The sequence below is a fragment of the Anabrus simplex genome, chromosome 1, assembly GCF_040414725.1.
Source record: "Anabrus simplex isolate iqAnaSimp1 chromosome 1, ASM4041472v1, whole genome shotgun sequence".
Taxonomy (NCBI): Eukaryota; Metazoa; Arthropoda; class Insecta; order Orthoptera; family Tettigoniidae; genus Anabrus; species Anabrus simplex.
The window spans coordinates 402,200,725-402,215,946 of record NC_090265.1 but is presented as its reverse complement, the minus strand read 5'-3'; the positions used below and the strand labels follow the sequence as shown (position 1 = coordinate 402,215,946).

At 39.1% G+C, this 15,222-nt stretch overlaps 1 protein-coding gene across 1 annotated transcript in view; it reads left to right on the top strand.

Moving 5' to 3' along the window:
* Window positions 1–15,222, top strand: part of LOC136856847 (esterase FE4) — a 122,844-nt gene that overhangs the window by 34,114 nt on the left and 73,508 nt on the right. Inside the window, exons 4-7 of the mRNA XM_067135032.2 lie at window positions 616–778; window positions 1,724–1,909; window positions 11,210–11,412; window positions 13,838–14,009. Coding sequence (XP_066991133.2) covers window positions 616–778; window positions 1,724–1,909; window positions 11,210–11,412; window positions 13,838–14,009 — 724 coding nt within the window. The remainder of the gene's footprint in view (window positions 1–615; window positions 779–1,723; window positions 1,910–11,209; window positions 11,413–13,837; window positions 14,010–15,222) is intronic.

The window sequence follows — 15,222 nt, the reverse complement described above, 5'->3', positions numbered from 1 at the left end:
TGAGCGATATCAATGTTCTGTACAAAGCATACGACCAGCTATTAATGCGCAAGAGAAAGACTCATTCTTCATCACTAGATTGCGAAATATCTTTATACTGATACTTTTACGTCCCAGTGGAACCACTGTACCACTCTAGTCAACTCCAGTGGGTGATCGTGGTCGCGAAATCGAGAACACTGCACTGGGGGATTATAATGCCGAGAACATTTTGCCGAATGAAAGTCTATTGCGGTTCTGCTCTTTAGCTGAATGGTCAGTGCACTGTCCTTCTGTTCAAAGGGCTCTGGGTTCGATTCCTGACTGGGAATATTGGCCATCTCTGGTTAATTCCTCCAGCTCGGGAGATGGGTGCTTCTGTTCGTCTTAATACATATCTTCATTTACGAGTCGTGAATAGACGAGATTTTCTTCTGAGGACTCGAAGCGAACTTATCTGCGAAACGTAAAGAATTTCACCTTGTTCTCCGACATGGCAAACGCTCAAAACCTCATTATCATACGAGCCGTGAAAGCATCAATCTAAACAGTATTAACTTAGTGGCACCATAGTGAGTCCTGAGTAATACCATTTCTTAACCTCATAACGTGTAGTGTTTGTTTTTAATATTCCAGTTACCCAAAAGTGATGCTGCATCTCCACTTCTGCCGGTTGTGTTTCTTATCCACGGTGGAGGGTTTGTCGGTGGCTCAGGAAACTCCGACTTTCACGGTCCAGACTTCTTGGTTGGAGAGGGGCTAGTCGTTGTGTCTCCCTCCTACCGAGTGGGGGTACTGGGTGAGTATTCAGAACTTAATAAGAAAGGTAGAAACATTTACCAAACAGTTGTTCCGTATTATTCTTTTCCTCACTGGCTGACTTGGGTAGTATCAGCAGCAGCAGCAGCAGCAGCAGTAGTAGTAGTAGTAGTAGTAGTAGTAGTTTTTTGCTATTTTGCTTTACGTCGCACCGACACAGATAGATCTTATGCCGACGATGGGATAGGAAAGCGGAAGCGGAAGCGGCCGTGGCCTTAAATAAGGTACAAACTCAGCATTTGCCTGGTGTGAAAATGGGAAGCCACGGAAAACCATCTTCAGGGCTGCCGACAGTGGGATTCGAATCCATTATCTCCCGGATGCAAGCTCACAACTGCGCGCTCCTAACCGCACGGCCAACTCGCCCGGTAGTAGTAGTAGTAGTAGTAGTCACGTGCTAGTGAAGCTGGAAGCTTGCACCCGCTGCCATCTTACTTCACTACAGATTCACTGTAAACATATAAGGTACCGGTACTGTACTGTACTAAGTGAAGAGTTGTTTTAAGTTGTTTAATGCACATTTAGAATTAATTTTTCAGCATATTACAGAGTAGTAGAATAGTGAATACCTACGTAATAATGTTGGAGTGTAGCTTCTCCTGTTCGCAAAGAAATAATAGGAGGTTCAGAACACCAGTAGTGGCTTATATTACATGTGTTCATCAAGACTCTTTGTTTAATTATTAAAAGAAATACAGATACTGGTACTATTAATGATGCATAATTATGTAACTTGTTCAAGTGTGCAAATTTACTGACAAGGGGTCCTTCAGGTAGACGGGTCACGGATTACTTTCCACAATTACACTGTAGTACAAGAAGCTGTCCCATCGAAGTTACACTGATTTTTCCCTAAGCGTATTGAGCTACTGTTCATAGTGATTTTGCTATATATTTCTTTAACAAGAGCATGTAACTGTCACAGGTTTCCTGAGCGTGGACGGCCCCGCCTGTCCTGGTAACATGGGCCTCAAGGACCAGGTGGCAGCGCTACGCTGGACTCAGCAGAACGTCGCCAAGTTCGGCGGAGATCCCAACAATGTCACCATCATGGGAGCCAGCGCTGGAGCAGCGTCGGTGCACTATCATCTACTGTCCCCAATGTCCAAAGGTAAAATTAGTAATTTGTCACTGTAACGCTAAGACAGGGCAACAGTCCGACTCTTTTGACTTATTTGTTACCATGGAGACCTTCTGTTGAGTTGGTTACGGGTACAATTCGCCACCTGGTCTGGGAATTCCCCTAATTCAGGGACTGGCTTTTAGTCTTTTTCTCAATATACACTTCTCCATACACATACAACACAACACTCTCGCCTCAAGATAACACTCATCTGCCTTAATTTTGAGTCGTCTCTCATAAACCTTTTGAGGCGCAATATTGGTGATTTTGGTCTTTTTGGATTCTGACTAGCCGCTCTGTTTTCTCGAATATGCTTACGATTATTTTGAAGACATTTATTGTCCATGAAAGAAATTCTTTGCACCATAATTTTCTCAAATTTTACTATTTGGTTTTGTTTTGTAATATACCTGTGGAACTCGTTGAGGCAAAGGGTACAAATCTCTGCACATGGTTATGAGGGTATTTAGGGGTTGTAGTAAGGATGTAAAGGAGAGGGCATAAAAAATTCTCTGGTAATACACCAACTAGAGTATGGTTCCGGTGTATGGGAACCTCACCAGGATTACTTGATTCAAGAACTGGAAAAAATCCACAGAAAAGCAGCTCGATTTGTTCTGGGTGATTTCCGACAGAAGAGTAGCGTTACAGAAATGTTGCAAAGTTTGGGCTGGGAAGACTTGGGAGAAAGGAGACGAGCTGCTCGACTAAGTGATATGTTCCCAGCTGTCAGTGGAGAGATGGCGTAGAATGACATTAGTAGACAAGTAAGTATGAGTGGTGATTTTTAAAGTAGGAAATTTCACAATATATAGGAAGGGGATTTAGGGATTGGAATAATTAACCAAGGGAGTTGTTCAATAAATTTCCAATTTCTTTACAATCATTTAAGAAAAGGCTAGGAAAAAAAAGATAGGGAATCTGCCACTTGGCCGACTGCCATAAATGCAGATCCGTAGTGCCTGATTGATTGACTGAAATCAAACGACAGCTCAAACGTTGTTCTACACCGCCGGAGTCCACAGTTATACTAATTGTTAGCCGTGCTGCACGGCGATTTTTCATACCTATAGATGGTAGCACTATTGCACCACCCGATGATGTCGTGTTGTATTGAGGCCAGACTCGTGTTGTTAGATGGTTTGGTCGTGTTTGAAATGAGATATTGAACATTGTCGTCGCATGTGCTTTCTATACATTATTTCGATTTTAAAACTTTCATGATTTTGTAATGTCCACGATTCCGAAATGCTTAAATAGACGTATTATACGTGAAATACATTTAAATTTAATACCTTCCATTTTCACATTAAAATCTAATAAAACATTCTATTATAATATTATTACATAGTGAACCTTTGGGAGTGATACCAATTTTCGTATGTCTGGTTTAATATTACTTATCAGGAATTTTAAATCACCACGTTAAATTATCTCGTGTCTATTTTTATGTTTTGACATAAGTTTCATTACCGCACTAAAACTACGTTCTACCAAACATGATGTTGGAATTGTAACGAGACAAAGATCAGACTGGGTGAAAAAAAATACTTACACTTGCGTACTTATGTTTAGCCCCAAATTTGAAACCCCGCAGCGTCATCCCCTCGGGGAATGTTGGGAAGTTTCGACTTTTCACCTTCTTTGGTACCAAGTTTACAGTTTGTAGGAAGCCTGGAAGTGCCTCATTAATTCATGTATACTTTCATTTTCAAACCTTTACATGTAGATGGCTTCACATTGAGTTCCATCTATTAGCATTCTTAATATCTCTAAAATTTACCTCAACAATTTTTGGGGGTTTGATATTAAAAATTAATTTGGACTTTCAGGAAACCTCTAAGCCCATGAAAACTATACATTATCACTTTGGAAAAAATATATCCTACTGGGTGAAAGGGATGCTTACATTTCCGTTCTTAAGCTGTGCACCAATTTCGAAATTCTACTGGCCCACTCAGGGAATTCTGCGGATTTTCAATTTTTCTAGGGATCCTTAGGGCTTCGACTTCCCTGATACCAAGTTTTAAGTTTGTAGGATGCCTGGATGTGCCTCATTAATTCATGTCTATTTTCATTTGTATACTTTTGTACAGACCGTGCCACAGAGAGTTTCACTTATTAGTATCCTTAAACTGTGACTGGGAGTAAGAAAGGGGGCCTGCCATTATAATGATGAATCCCCAACTCGACTACCACTGGCATTATAATGAAAACTCCCCAAGTCAATTGTAATTGGAAGTTACAAGAGGACCTACTATGATAATGAAAACAATCCAACTCAATTTTACTGACAGTAGGCAAGGAGGCCTACCATTATAATGAAAACTCCCCAAACTGCTTTGTAACTGACAGAAGCAAACGGGCCCGCCATTAAAACGAAAACTCACGAACTCGACTGTAACTGGCAGTAGGAAACGGGGGCCTGCCATTGTATTGAAAAACCCTCACCATGTCTGTGACAGGCATTAGAAAAGAGGGCCTTCGACTGTAATTAAAAATTTCCATCTGGGCTGTGACTGTAATGAGAACTCCCTAAGTCAAATGTGACTGCCAGTAGGAGACGGGACCTGCCATTTTATAATTATAATTCCACAACTCAACTGGGACTGGCAATAGGTAAGGCAGCCTGCCATTATAATGTAAACTTCCCAGTTTAACTGTGACTAGCAGTGGGTAAGGGACTTGCCATTGTAGTGAAAAGTCCCTAACTCGATTGTAACTGGCAGTAGGCAAAGTTGCCTGCCATTATAAAAAACTCTCCAAATAGATTGTGACTGGAAATAGGTGAGGGGGCCTGTCATTATAATAAGAAATTCCCACCAACTCGACTATGATTGGCAGTCAGAAAGGTGACCTGCCATTTTAATGAGAATTCCCTGATGTGATTATGACTGGCAGGAGGAAAAGATGCCCCTCGTTTTAATGAAGGCAACATAATTCAATTGTGATTGGCAGTAGGCAAGACTACCTACTATTGTAATAAAATCACACCAGCTCAGTTGTGACCGGCAGTAGGCAAGAAGGCCTGCCATTATAATCAAAACTCCCTATCTCCATTGTGACTGGTAGTAGGCAAGGAGGCCTGTCATTATAATCAAAACCCCACAACTGAAATATGACTGGAAGTAGGAAAGGAGGCCTGGTATTGTATTGAAACCTCCCTAAACTGATTGTGACTCGCAGTAGGCAAGGGGACTTGCCATTATAATCAAAACTTCTCATCTCGATTATGACTGGCAGTAGGCAAGGAGGTCTCCATAATAACCAAAATTCCCACCTTGTTTGTGACTGGCATTAGGCAAGGGGGCCTGCCATTACAACCATAATTCCCTAACCTGAATGTGACTGGAAGTAGGAAATGGGGCCTGCCATTGTAATGAAAACTCCCCAAATTAATTGTGAAATACAGTAGGCAAGGGGGTCTGCCTTTATAATGAAATCTCCCCAACTGCTTTGTGACTGGCAGTACCAAAATGGGCCTGCCATTATAATGAAAAAAACACAACTTGATTTTGGCTGTGAGTCGGGTAGGGGCCTGCTGTTATAATAAAAATTCCACAACTGAACTGTGACTGTCAGTAGGCCGGGTGACCTGCCATTATAATGAGAACTCTCCAACTGGATTGTGAATGTCAGTAGGCAAATGGGCCTGCCATTACAGTGAAAGCTCAAATTCATAGTGAATGGCAGTAGACAAGATGACGTGGCATTATAATCAAAACTACCAACCTCAACTGTTACTGCATTAGGAAAGGCAGCCTGCGATTATGCTCAAAATTCCCCAATCCGGACTTAACATGCTGTATAGTGACCTCCTCATGGTGTTTCTCGGATAACAGTAAGATATATGCAATTTAATAAAATCTTATTTATGTGTAGAGTAATTTACCTAGAAATCCATATACCATGTAGAATTCCAAAGCAAAGCACGGGTATATTAGTTCAGTGTCCATTTATCCAGATTGTAGAATTGTGACTTGTCTGTGGGGGTAAGGAGATAATCTTGTCTTATGAATAGATCATTTCTATTAATTGTAAAGTTTATCTGTTGAAGGAATGTTTTTTCTTGATATACACCAATATAACTCTCAGACAAGAGAGTAAGACATGTAAGTATAGTGTCACTTTGAGTACAACAAGAACAAGAGCCCAACTAGTAAGTGATGAGCACTATTATTTTTCCAGAGCTGTTGAAAGTTAATATTTGGAGAGACTTGTTGAAATAAATGCAAATCAATGAATGGAATAAATTGAGTAAATCAGCATAAACAATGTTTTAATTGTCCTTCCTGCACTAACTTAGCTGCCACCCGATAGAAACAGGGCTGGTGGGACATTCCAAAGATCAAGTGGATTGCACACATCAGTCACAGTACACCAGTGTTATGTTGAATGCTATGGTAGTACTTGTGCAAGATACCAGCATTGTGATAAAAGATACAGTATGTTTCGACAGCCCAAATCCTTTAGATGAGAGAGAGGTCTTTGTGTAGACTTTTATCTTGTTGACAACAGGTCCCCAAGTTTGTTGATTCATTTCACAGGCCTTTCAAGTGTAATGTATCCACCATTTGTAGAGGTGGAAGTTGAGATAATGATTTCCATTCTCCTAAAGGAATGACTTTGAATTTATGATAGTTGATAAACCACCCAGATATTATACTGAACTGTGTAAGAATGTTTTGCATTTGGTATAAGTATTGTCCAATGTTAATATCATTCTGACGTCATCCACGTAAGCGACTACAGCAAGCTTTGCGCTCTCATGCAGCTTCCAAATGAGAGGATTACGACCAATGTAAACAGCACCATTGAAGCTGGACATCCTTGTTTTACTGTCCTCTTAATTGGAATGGTTGTAGTTTGAAAGCAATTAATTTGCAAAAAAACAAATACATTTGTATATATGCACTGAATATAGCGGATAAGTGTGGGACTAAGCCCAAGCCATTTCAAACATTTCAACAGATATTGATGATACACTTGTCGAATTCATGTGGTCTTTTGACATCATGCAATCACGCAGCAAATTGTAGGTAATTGTCCAGGCAGGTATTCTACAGTACTGTGTTGGTTGAATGGGAAAGGGCAGAGGGGTAACGAATATGATACGGGTCTGTCTGCAGGAAATGAAATTGGGCCACCTCAAAGAAATTGTATAATACATATCAATAACACATAGAAAATTAACTATGGAAGATACAAGCATAACTGTAATGCAATCTGTATCCATTTAATACGTACAAAGAACTTACTGTCACCAAACTAAATTGTTTATTAATATATTTTATTTTGAAAATGAAATATTTCAGCAGGGATTGAAATACAACATAAATATATATAGTAATTCTATCTTTTGTTTTTACATTTTTAAAACTATTGTACTCATGTTTGAGTGTAAAGGAACTGAACAATGCAGTGCTCTTTCTGGAAGGCATAGGCATTAACGATTTCAATGACATCAGTGGATGTCATATTTGATTCTGAGGTATGATAGCTGAGTTCGCTGAGTCTTTCTTGGGTCATACCATTTCACATCAACGAGAAAGAAAAATCCCAGGTGTTGTGTAAAGCGGTTTCATAAGATGAACAAATAAAGCCACACCAACGGGTAACTTCCGGCAATCTCTTGTGAACTTGAAGCATTTCCACAAACAACTGAAAGCTAATTTTGCTAATTTGATTTGTATCTCTTTAGTTTTCACTCAGACATCATAAAATCCTGGGGTTTCTTTTACTTCGAATAAGGAACCAGAGTAAAAAATTGTAAATTCCTGTTTGTTATTTCTAAGCTGAACTTGGGAACCCTCAGCACTTCTTAGCTTTAACATGTACAACGTTGGAAGTGTCCATCTTCGTCAGAACTCTGTCGATCGTATTTCAATAATCGCCTCAATACGGAACTGATGTTGAAAGCAGAATATGCACTTGTGGGAATTAAGGCATCATTATAGCATATGCACAGGGTTGTTCTTGCTCTTGAGAAAATGGCTTTCATAGTTGATGACATGTTCTTTCTTGCAATTTCTAGCTTCCTTTTTACATTTTCTTTTCTGTATTTCATTTGATACATAATGATTGGGCACTTGTGTCAGAATGTGTTTATGCCCAATAGGAGTTTGAATCCTTTCAAAACTATTAAGATTTGATTGTTCAATATTCTTAAAAGGCATGTCATCATTGGTTACTACTCGTTTGTGAGTATACAAATTCTTCTGCTTACAATCCATTAGCACTCAAAGCTGTTTGTGCTTGTACTAATGACTGAACAACTCAATTCTAATGTGAAACATGCATCCACAAACATTGCACTTGATGAATGGGGGAGGATGAATCTACATCTGATGGAGTTTGTCTACCTGTCATTTAACCTATTCAAGCCTACGATGCTCTTGCTCAAACCATTCAACAGCAGCATATTTGGCAAGTATGTCCCAGGTTTGAGGGTTGATGTTTGTGGCCTTCATGGTTTTCAAAGACACACCATGGTGTCTTGTGTCTGGGGAAGTTCACCATATAGAAATTGGTGAGGAAGACTGGTATCGCTCGTATGGCACACCGGTGCACAATGATAGAGGTTTCTACACTGTTCATGCATGCTTTCTCAAGAACCGCAAGATTGCAGACATGGCTCTCCCATTTGATATTTCAGATTCCACAAACTTTCTACTGATGAATTTGTTGAGGTCTCTTGATTTCAAGGCAGTACAGGATCCAGGTTTCAAGACAATGTGATGATGACTGCTTTATACACCATGAGTTTGGTATGAACTGTTATGTCTTTATTCTTAAAGATTGGGTTGGATAGCCAACCAAATGCCAAATGAACAGCACAGAGTCTATTTTCCACATCCTCTTCTGAAGTGCTCTGTTTAGAAAAGATGCTCCCAAGGTACCGGTATGAGAAGTGTTCTACGTGTCCCAAATTGACATCTTTGACAGAGACATTGAACTCCGCAAGGCAGGAGCAGGTTGGGCATGAATCTTGGAATTTTGTGCATTGATGGTGAGGCCAGAATGATCATATGTGCTCTTAAAACTATTGACTGACTGCTGCAGCTCCTGAGGGCTAAGAGCATCAGCATACTACAGTTCAGTTATCCTGGTCACATGAGTTAAGTAACTTGAACGAAGTCTTGTCAAGTTGAAGTTGATGTCAGAAGTGTTGGTAAACGATGAATCAGGTACAGAGCAAAGAGCACTGGGGCAAGTACACATCCTTGTTTTGATCTATGTATGACAGGTCACCAGATGCTTGCTGAGTTTCCAAGATTAAAAGGACTAGTTTCAAGAACCTTGTCTTTAAGAATAAGCCTCTCTCTTGAATCAAATCCATTCCTGGTATGTTGGTGGTATTGATGGTTGAGGGGGCTGTTATGGCATCTCTTGGAGGAAGTCTTCAACTGTGGTAGAGTTGTGATTTAAAAAAGTGGAGACATGTTGTTTCCAGCGCTCCAAGCTGGTAGCATTGTCAACTGATTTTAGAGTTCCTTTTGAAGATTGAACTGCTCAGAATAGCTCTCTAATGCATAGGAGTTTCGGAGGTTTCAGACAGTGAAAAACCTTCAAAGTTTCTGACCATTTTGATGCCACCAGTTGTTGTCTATTTCCCTAATCTGAATCTGGCATTTCCATTTAAGATCTTGGAAATGGGTTTTCTTTAAGTTGGAGGATTGATCTATTAGAAGGATATAAGAGCTTGCCATTGGCAAGATGAGGCTCATATAATGTATGTGTTGTCCTCAAACCAATTTTATCTCTTCATTTCTTCAAAACCAATAGATTTCTTAGCTGACTGAAGCAGAACAGTTCTTGCTGACCAGTCTTGCTCCATTAGTGATGGTTGGATTGGATGCCAGCCATTTGGAGATTAAGTTCTTTGGAATTTGTTTTGATGTTGGAATGTAGCTGAAGATGTCCCAGATTAAGGGACTGATAATTGATAATTGGATGATAGCAGGTTCTAACCCCACTGTTAACAGCCCTAAAGATGGTTTTCTGTGGTTTTCCATTTTCACACCAGGCTGTTACTTCCTTCCTGCTGCTAGCTCTTTCCTATCCTAATGTTGCCATAAGACTTATATGTGTCAGTGTGATGTAAAGCAGCAAAATAGTAAAAAATTGTCTGTTTGATATGTACTTGATATTGCTCTAAGCTATATACAATTAATTTGTTCATGTAGCCTACAGTTTTCATATTCAGCACATACATTCAGTATCTGCTTCTTGTATATATTGGTACCTCTGACACGAATAAATAAATATATTGTTCAGTGTTGAAAAAAAGGTGGACTTCTCTCAAAATACTTTTTAATGATATAAAAGACTTATAAGTGCAAATGGCTTCAACCATGACATTTATTTCATGTAATCAAATTTTTCTTTTACTTTCTCAATCTTCGTGTCTTCTCTACACACTTGCAACCCACAAAATACTGATTGAATGTGTTTGTTTAAATAAAACTTCCCTCTATTTTATCCCAATAGTTAAGAACAGGAATAACAGGATTTTTTTGGTACTGTTTGGCTTGAAGAGTGGTTGTGCTAGTTGCAGCAAATTATATTAATGTCTCCCCTCCATGCATGAGTAAAGTGACTGCTGGCTGCCAAGTGAGGGGGAGGAAATCAGGATTAAAGTAAAAAATTTACACTCCTGACTACTGCCAGCTTTTTGTACCAGTTCTTTTGTATGTGAAGTCAATATTGAGAAAATTATAATCTGACAACTGACTTCTCTGCTTCAGTGTTCATGGTTTCAAATTTGGAATACACTAGCTATTTTCTGATGTATGTAGAGTATCATGTTTTACATTCTTGCAACAAACCTACGGTATACAAGTGAGGAAATCTTTTCTGAGCAAAATATTTGTAAAAATTACATATATCCCTCTTATTCTTGTACCTGTATTTTTGATCACTGTCTCACTATCAGTCAATAAGCTCCAACTCTAGGTCAGAGTCAATGATGTCTGCTGCAGTAACTGAATATGATTTGTCCAAGATTACAAAATCAGATTTCAAAACTTCTAATATTTGAAATATTGAATCTAATTCTAAATGAAGAACCTTTATTATCTGGGTGCACTCATTGTTATTTTCAGTATTTGCAGATTCTAGTCTAAGCAGATAGTTACTCTTCTCCTCCCTCCCCCTGCCTTTTTGCAGTCTTCCTCACAACTGCTCAGTTGCTTGCTCTGTTTTATTTCTTTCAAGCCATAAAGGTGCCCTGATGTCACAAGTTAGGAAGTTGATTGAGCCTATTGTAGACTGTGCCATCCATTCCAGGTCTGTTTCATCAGGCAGCAGGGAGTAGCGGGGCCGTATTGAACCCGTGGGCACTAACCCCTGAACCACGGTATATGGCGTTCCGTTTGGGAGAGGTTCTCGGCTGTACAACCAAAGACCCTGATGAGTTAGTGGAGTACCTGAGGACTGTGGACCACATTGAACTCATAAAGGCTGCGACCAAGGATATTCTTCCTGACTTTGTAAGTCCATAGTCTATGTCAAACCTGTGCAACTGCTACAACTGCAGCAAAAATGAGCAGAAACACTCTCACCTGCTCATGAGTTAGATATGAGCAAGCTGTCCACATACCACTCCACTTGTAACTATTCCTCCAGAGGCTTATGATATACTCAGTAGCTCGGCTGCCCAAACCCACTCTTCCCTCTCTCCTTGCTCAAGCCATCCAAATGCACTGACCCATTCGTTGCACTATTTGCTTATCTGACTTAACACTTGTTAATCAAGGATGCAGATGACTGTGGAAGAGGTAATTTAGACAAAGGATGTTGGAAGATTGTTTTTGCTTGTACAAGTGTGTTGTATACAAGGAATCGGTATACAGAAACACAACATAAATTTATTGCTTCAATAAGTTTTTTACACAATATGTACATAAATATAACTAAACTCTTCTTGAAGCTGGATGAACTTGTACGCAATTAATGATGATATTACAGTAGACTGAGGGTTTGTTGAAATATATACTTTATACACATGAGAGTTCTATATACACACGAATCTATCTTGCGGAGATAGTCTGTCAAATAAGAGAGAGTACAAGATAGTCGAAAACTATCTGCCTTGTAGAATTACTAGTGTAACTTGCCATGAAAGTTCGTACTAACAGAATGCTAGTAATTGCCATATGCTTGTCAGAAGCTGACATTAATATTCACAATTAGTAGAATACTAATGTTGATGTCGGAGCATAAGTGAGGACTGTGGGATGAGTAGAATACTGACATCGGGGCTCGACGTGGTTACAGGAAGCGGGAGGTGAGGCAGTGCCTAGAGGTGAAACCTCACAACCAGAATTCAGTCCACCTGTTCGATACACATGTTTAAGAGGGATAGCCTCCATGTTCGACTTGCAGTGTAATCTGGCATTGGACACTGGGGAGTCTTGGGAAGTAGCGGAATGCTGCTCCTTATATAGCGCTGGCTGACGTCACAAGCAAGCACACTGCAGTCACCTCGTAGAGTCTGGAAAGATCTGGGCTGCGGCATGTTGCGGAGCTATCAGGCGCAGAGCTGAAATCGCGAAGGACACACAACAAAGTGTATATCCATTTTGCATGCGCAAGCAAGATTTTTTACTTACCAAAAATATTACTAAGCAGGAATCATTTGATTTGCTTTTCCTAGTCATAAGGAGGTTGTTTCATAGAAAGAAAAAAATATTGTATTGATTTGGAAATTGTTTCTTTTTGTACAGTCTCTGAAAACTATAAAAATATTACGAGGCAAGTTTTTTAAGTCAGTACCGCTTTGATATATAAAAAATGTAATGCAATTTTTTAAACAATTATTTTTTACATGTAAGCCTGTACCTTAAACTACTTCTCAGCCTAAGTTCCATGCATATTAAGACATCTGTCATATCGTGAAACCAGCTTGTGATTCCATTCTCATAGAAATCTGCTGACTGATATGCCAGCCACTGCTGCATGGTAGTTTTGAGGTCAACATCATTATCGTGGTGCTGACCCCCTAAATGATTTTTCAAGTGCAGGAACAAGTGGTAGTCGCCAAGTCTTCTGCAATGACAGACGGTCGCCCACTAAACTTCCTGTTGTGGACATTAGCATGGCCTTCTTTAAATGCTCTAACCCATTTTCTCACCATTCCTTTGCTCGTAGTGTGTTCTCCATACATTTCAATAATCTGCCGATAAATTTCAAAAGCTTTCACGTCTTTTGCATTTAGAAAACAAATCACAGCACGTACTCCACACTAGGTGGGACTGTTAATTGTCAGAGGCATTTTCAGTACGCACAAAATTAAGATTAAACTAGATTTTCCAAGTAAAAATATAAATGTATTAGCACAGAAAAACATTAAATAAATGCTATAAGTGTAAACAGTGAATGTGTCAGCTATCTTATATACAAAAACTAAAAAAACAGGAGGCATAACAATGTGCATAACAAAGTTTGAATGCATTAAAAACATTACAGTACAGTAATTTGTTTTCAAGTCTCAAACTGTAGTTGTAAAATAAATTACAGCATTCTGTACTAATTTCCTACTTTCAATCATTTTAAAACTTAACACATTAATGCTTAAAGTCAATATGTTGTTGTATGTGACAAAAACCCATCTAATCCAAATTTTTGGTAATCCAAACAGGGTTCGGACCCAATTAGTTCGGATTAGTGGGCCTCTATTGTATATATAAAAATCTATACTGTACTACACACGATGTCATGTCACAATATTCAAAATTTCAACATTTCTGTGAGACCATTCCAAGTTTACTTACACAGTTGAATGATACACCAGTCCTCTGACCACTCAACTTTTACAGGTAATGACTTGAGCCAACCATGCTTAGGATGTGCTGTAACCTCTCAAACAGAATCTTAGGATAGAAAAAGATCTCTATTTTCTTTCTTCTGTTCCAGGAAAAAGAGCGACTTTTTCCTTGTATTTTCACACCAACGCTGGAGGTAGAGGTGGAAGGCATTGAGAGATTCCTTCCTGCACCTCCCTTACAGCTTCTTGAAGAAGGACACTTCAATGCTGTGCCCACAATTACAGGCATTGCTATGGAAGAGTGTGCTGCTTTAATACCATGTATGTATTGTTAAAACATTATAAATTTTATTGTGGTAGTTTGATGTTTGTTTCTTTATCTGTATGAATTTGATGATGTCCCATGGTATTTATCTTCCAACCTTCTCATTAGAATGACAAGAAACACCTATAAATAGAGACCGCAGCTTTGCAATGGAAGAATTTTTTATTTATGATATTAGGCCTTATACAGAGTTTTCTATATAAAACCTGACTGCTTGTGCATGGCTGAGTCAAGACTGGCTTGCTTTCCCCATACCCACGGTCCACCTGAATGTCTTCAGTAGATATCATTTGTTTGCAAAGATGTGTAGACAGTTATCTTTAGAGCAATGTATTATAATATGTAAACATTGTAAATACGAACTGGGTTATCATATTCCTGTGGAGTTTTATCAGGAGTTTTCCCAGGCAACTGCCTCCTTCCAGAACTTCAATTCCTGATCTTGTGAATAAGTTGGAGACTACTGGTTCAGTGGTATACCGGAAATACATGTGAAGACGTACAGTATTAACAGAAGGAAAAATAAGAAAAAATTGGTGCAAAACTTCAAAGTTCGCCACATAAATGAACTGCCACTGAAATTAACACAGCAAGTTGCAGTTTCTGATACTTCTGCACATACAGCAACAAAATAATTAAAACTCAATCTTTACAAATGCTCATGTGTTCATAATTTAAAATGAACTGATTCTGCAGCATATGTGCATTATTAGGAGTGGTTTCTGTCATATGAGTGACTGAAGGTTCAATCGACCCTCATCTTGTGTTCTTTACAGATGAGGCATGGTTCCACCTAACTGAGCATATCAACACTAACAACACATGCTGTTGGTGTCCTGATAATCCACATTGTAGAGTGGAAATTCCTCTTTATGATAGAAAAATCAAAGTTGAGTGTGTGATTAGCACCACTCATAATCAGACCAATTTTTTACAGACATATAGTAGATGGAAAGCGGTACCAAAATGCCATTCTCACCTTATTTTTCAATCAGCTAACAAAAGAAGGAAAATCGGAGGAGTCCATATATACGATTATGGAAGAGTTTGAAGATAGAGTGATTAGTGCTTAATTATGGCCTTCCAGCTTCTCAGATCTAACAGTTGGTGATTTTTATTTGTGGATATCCTGAAGAACAAAGTGTATCAAACAAATCCACACACTTTGGAGGAACCCAAGGAAAACAGAAAAATTGCAATAAGAAATAT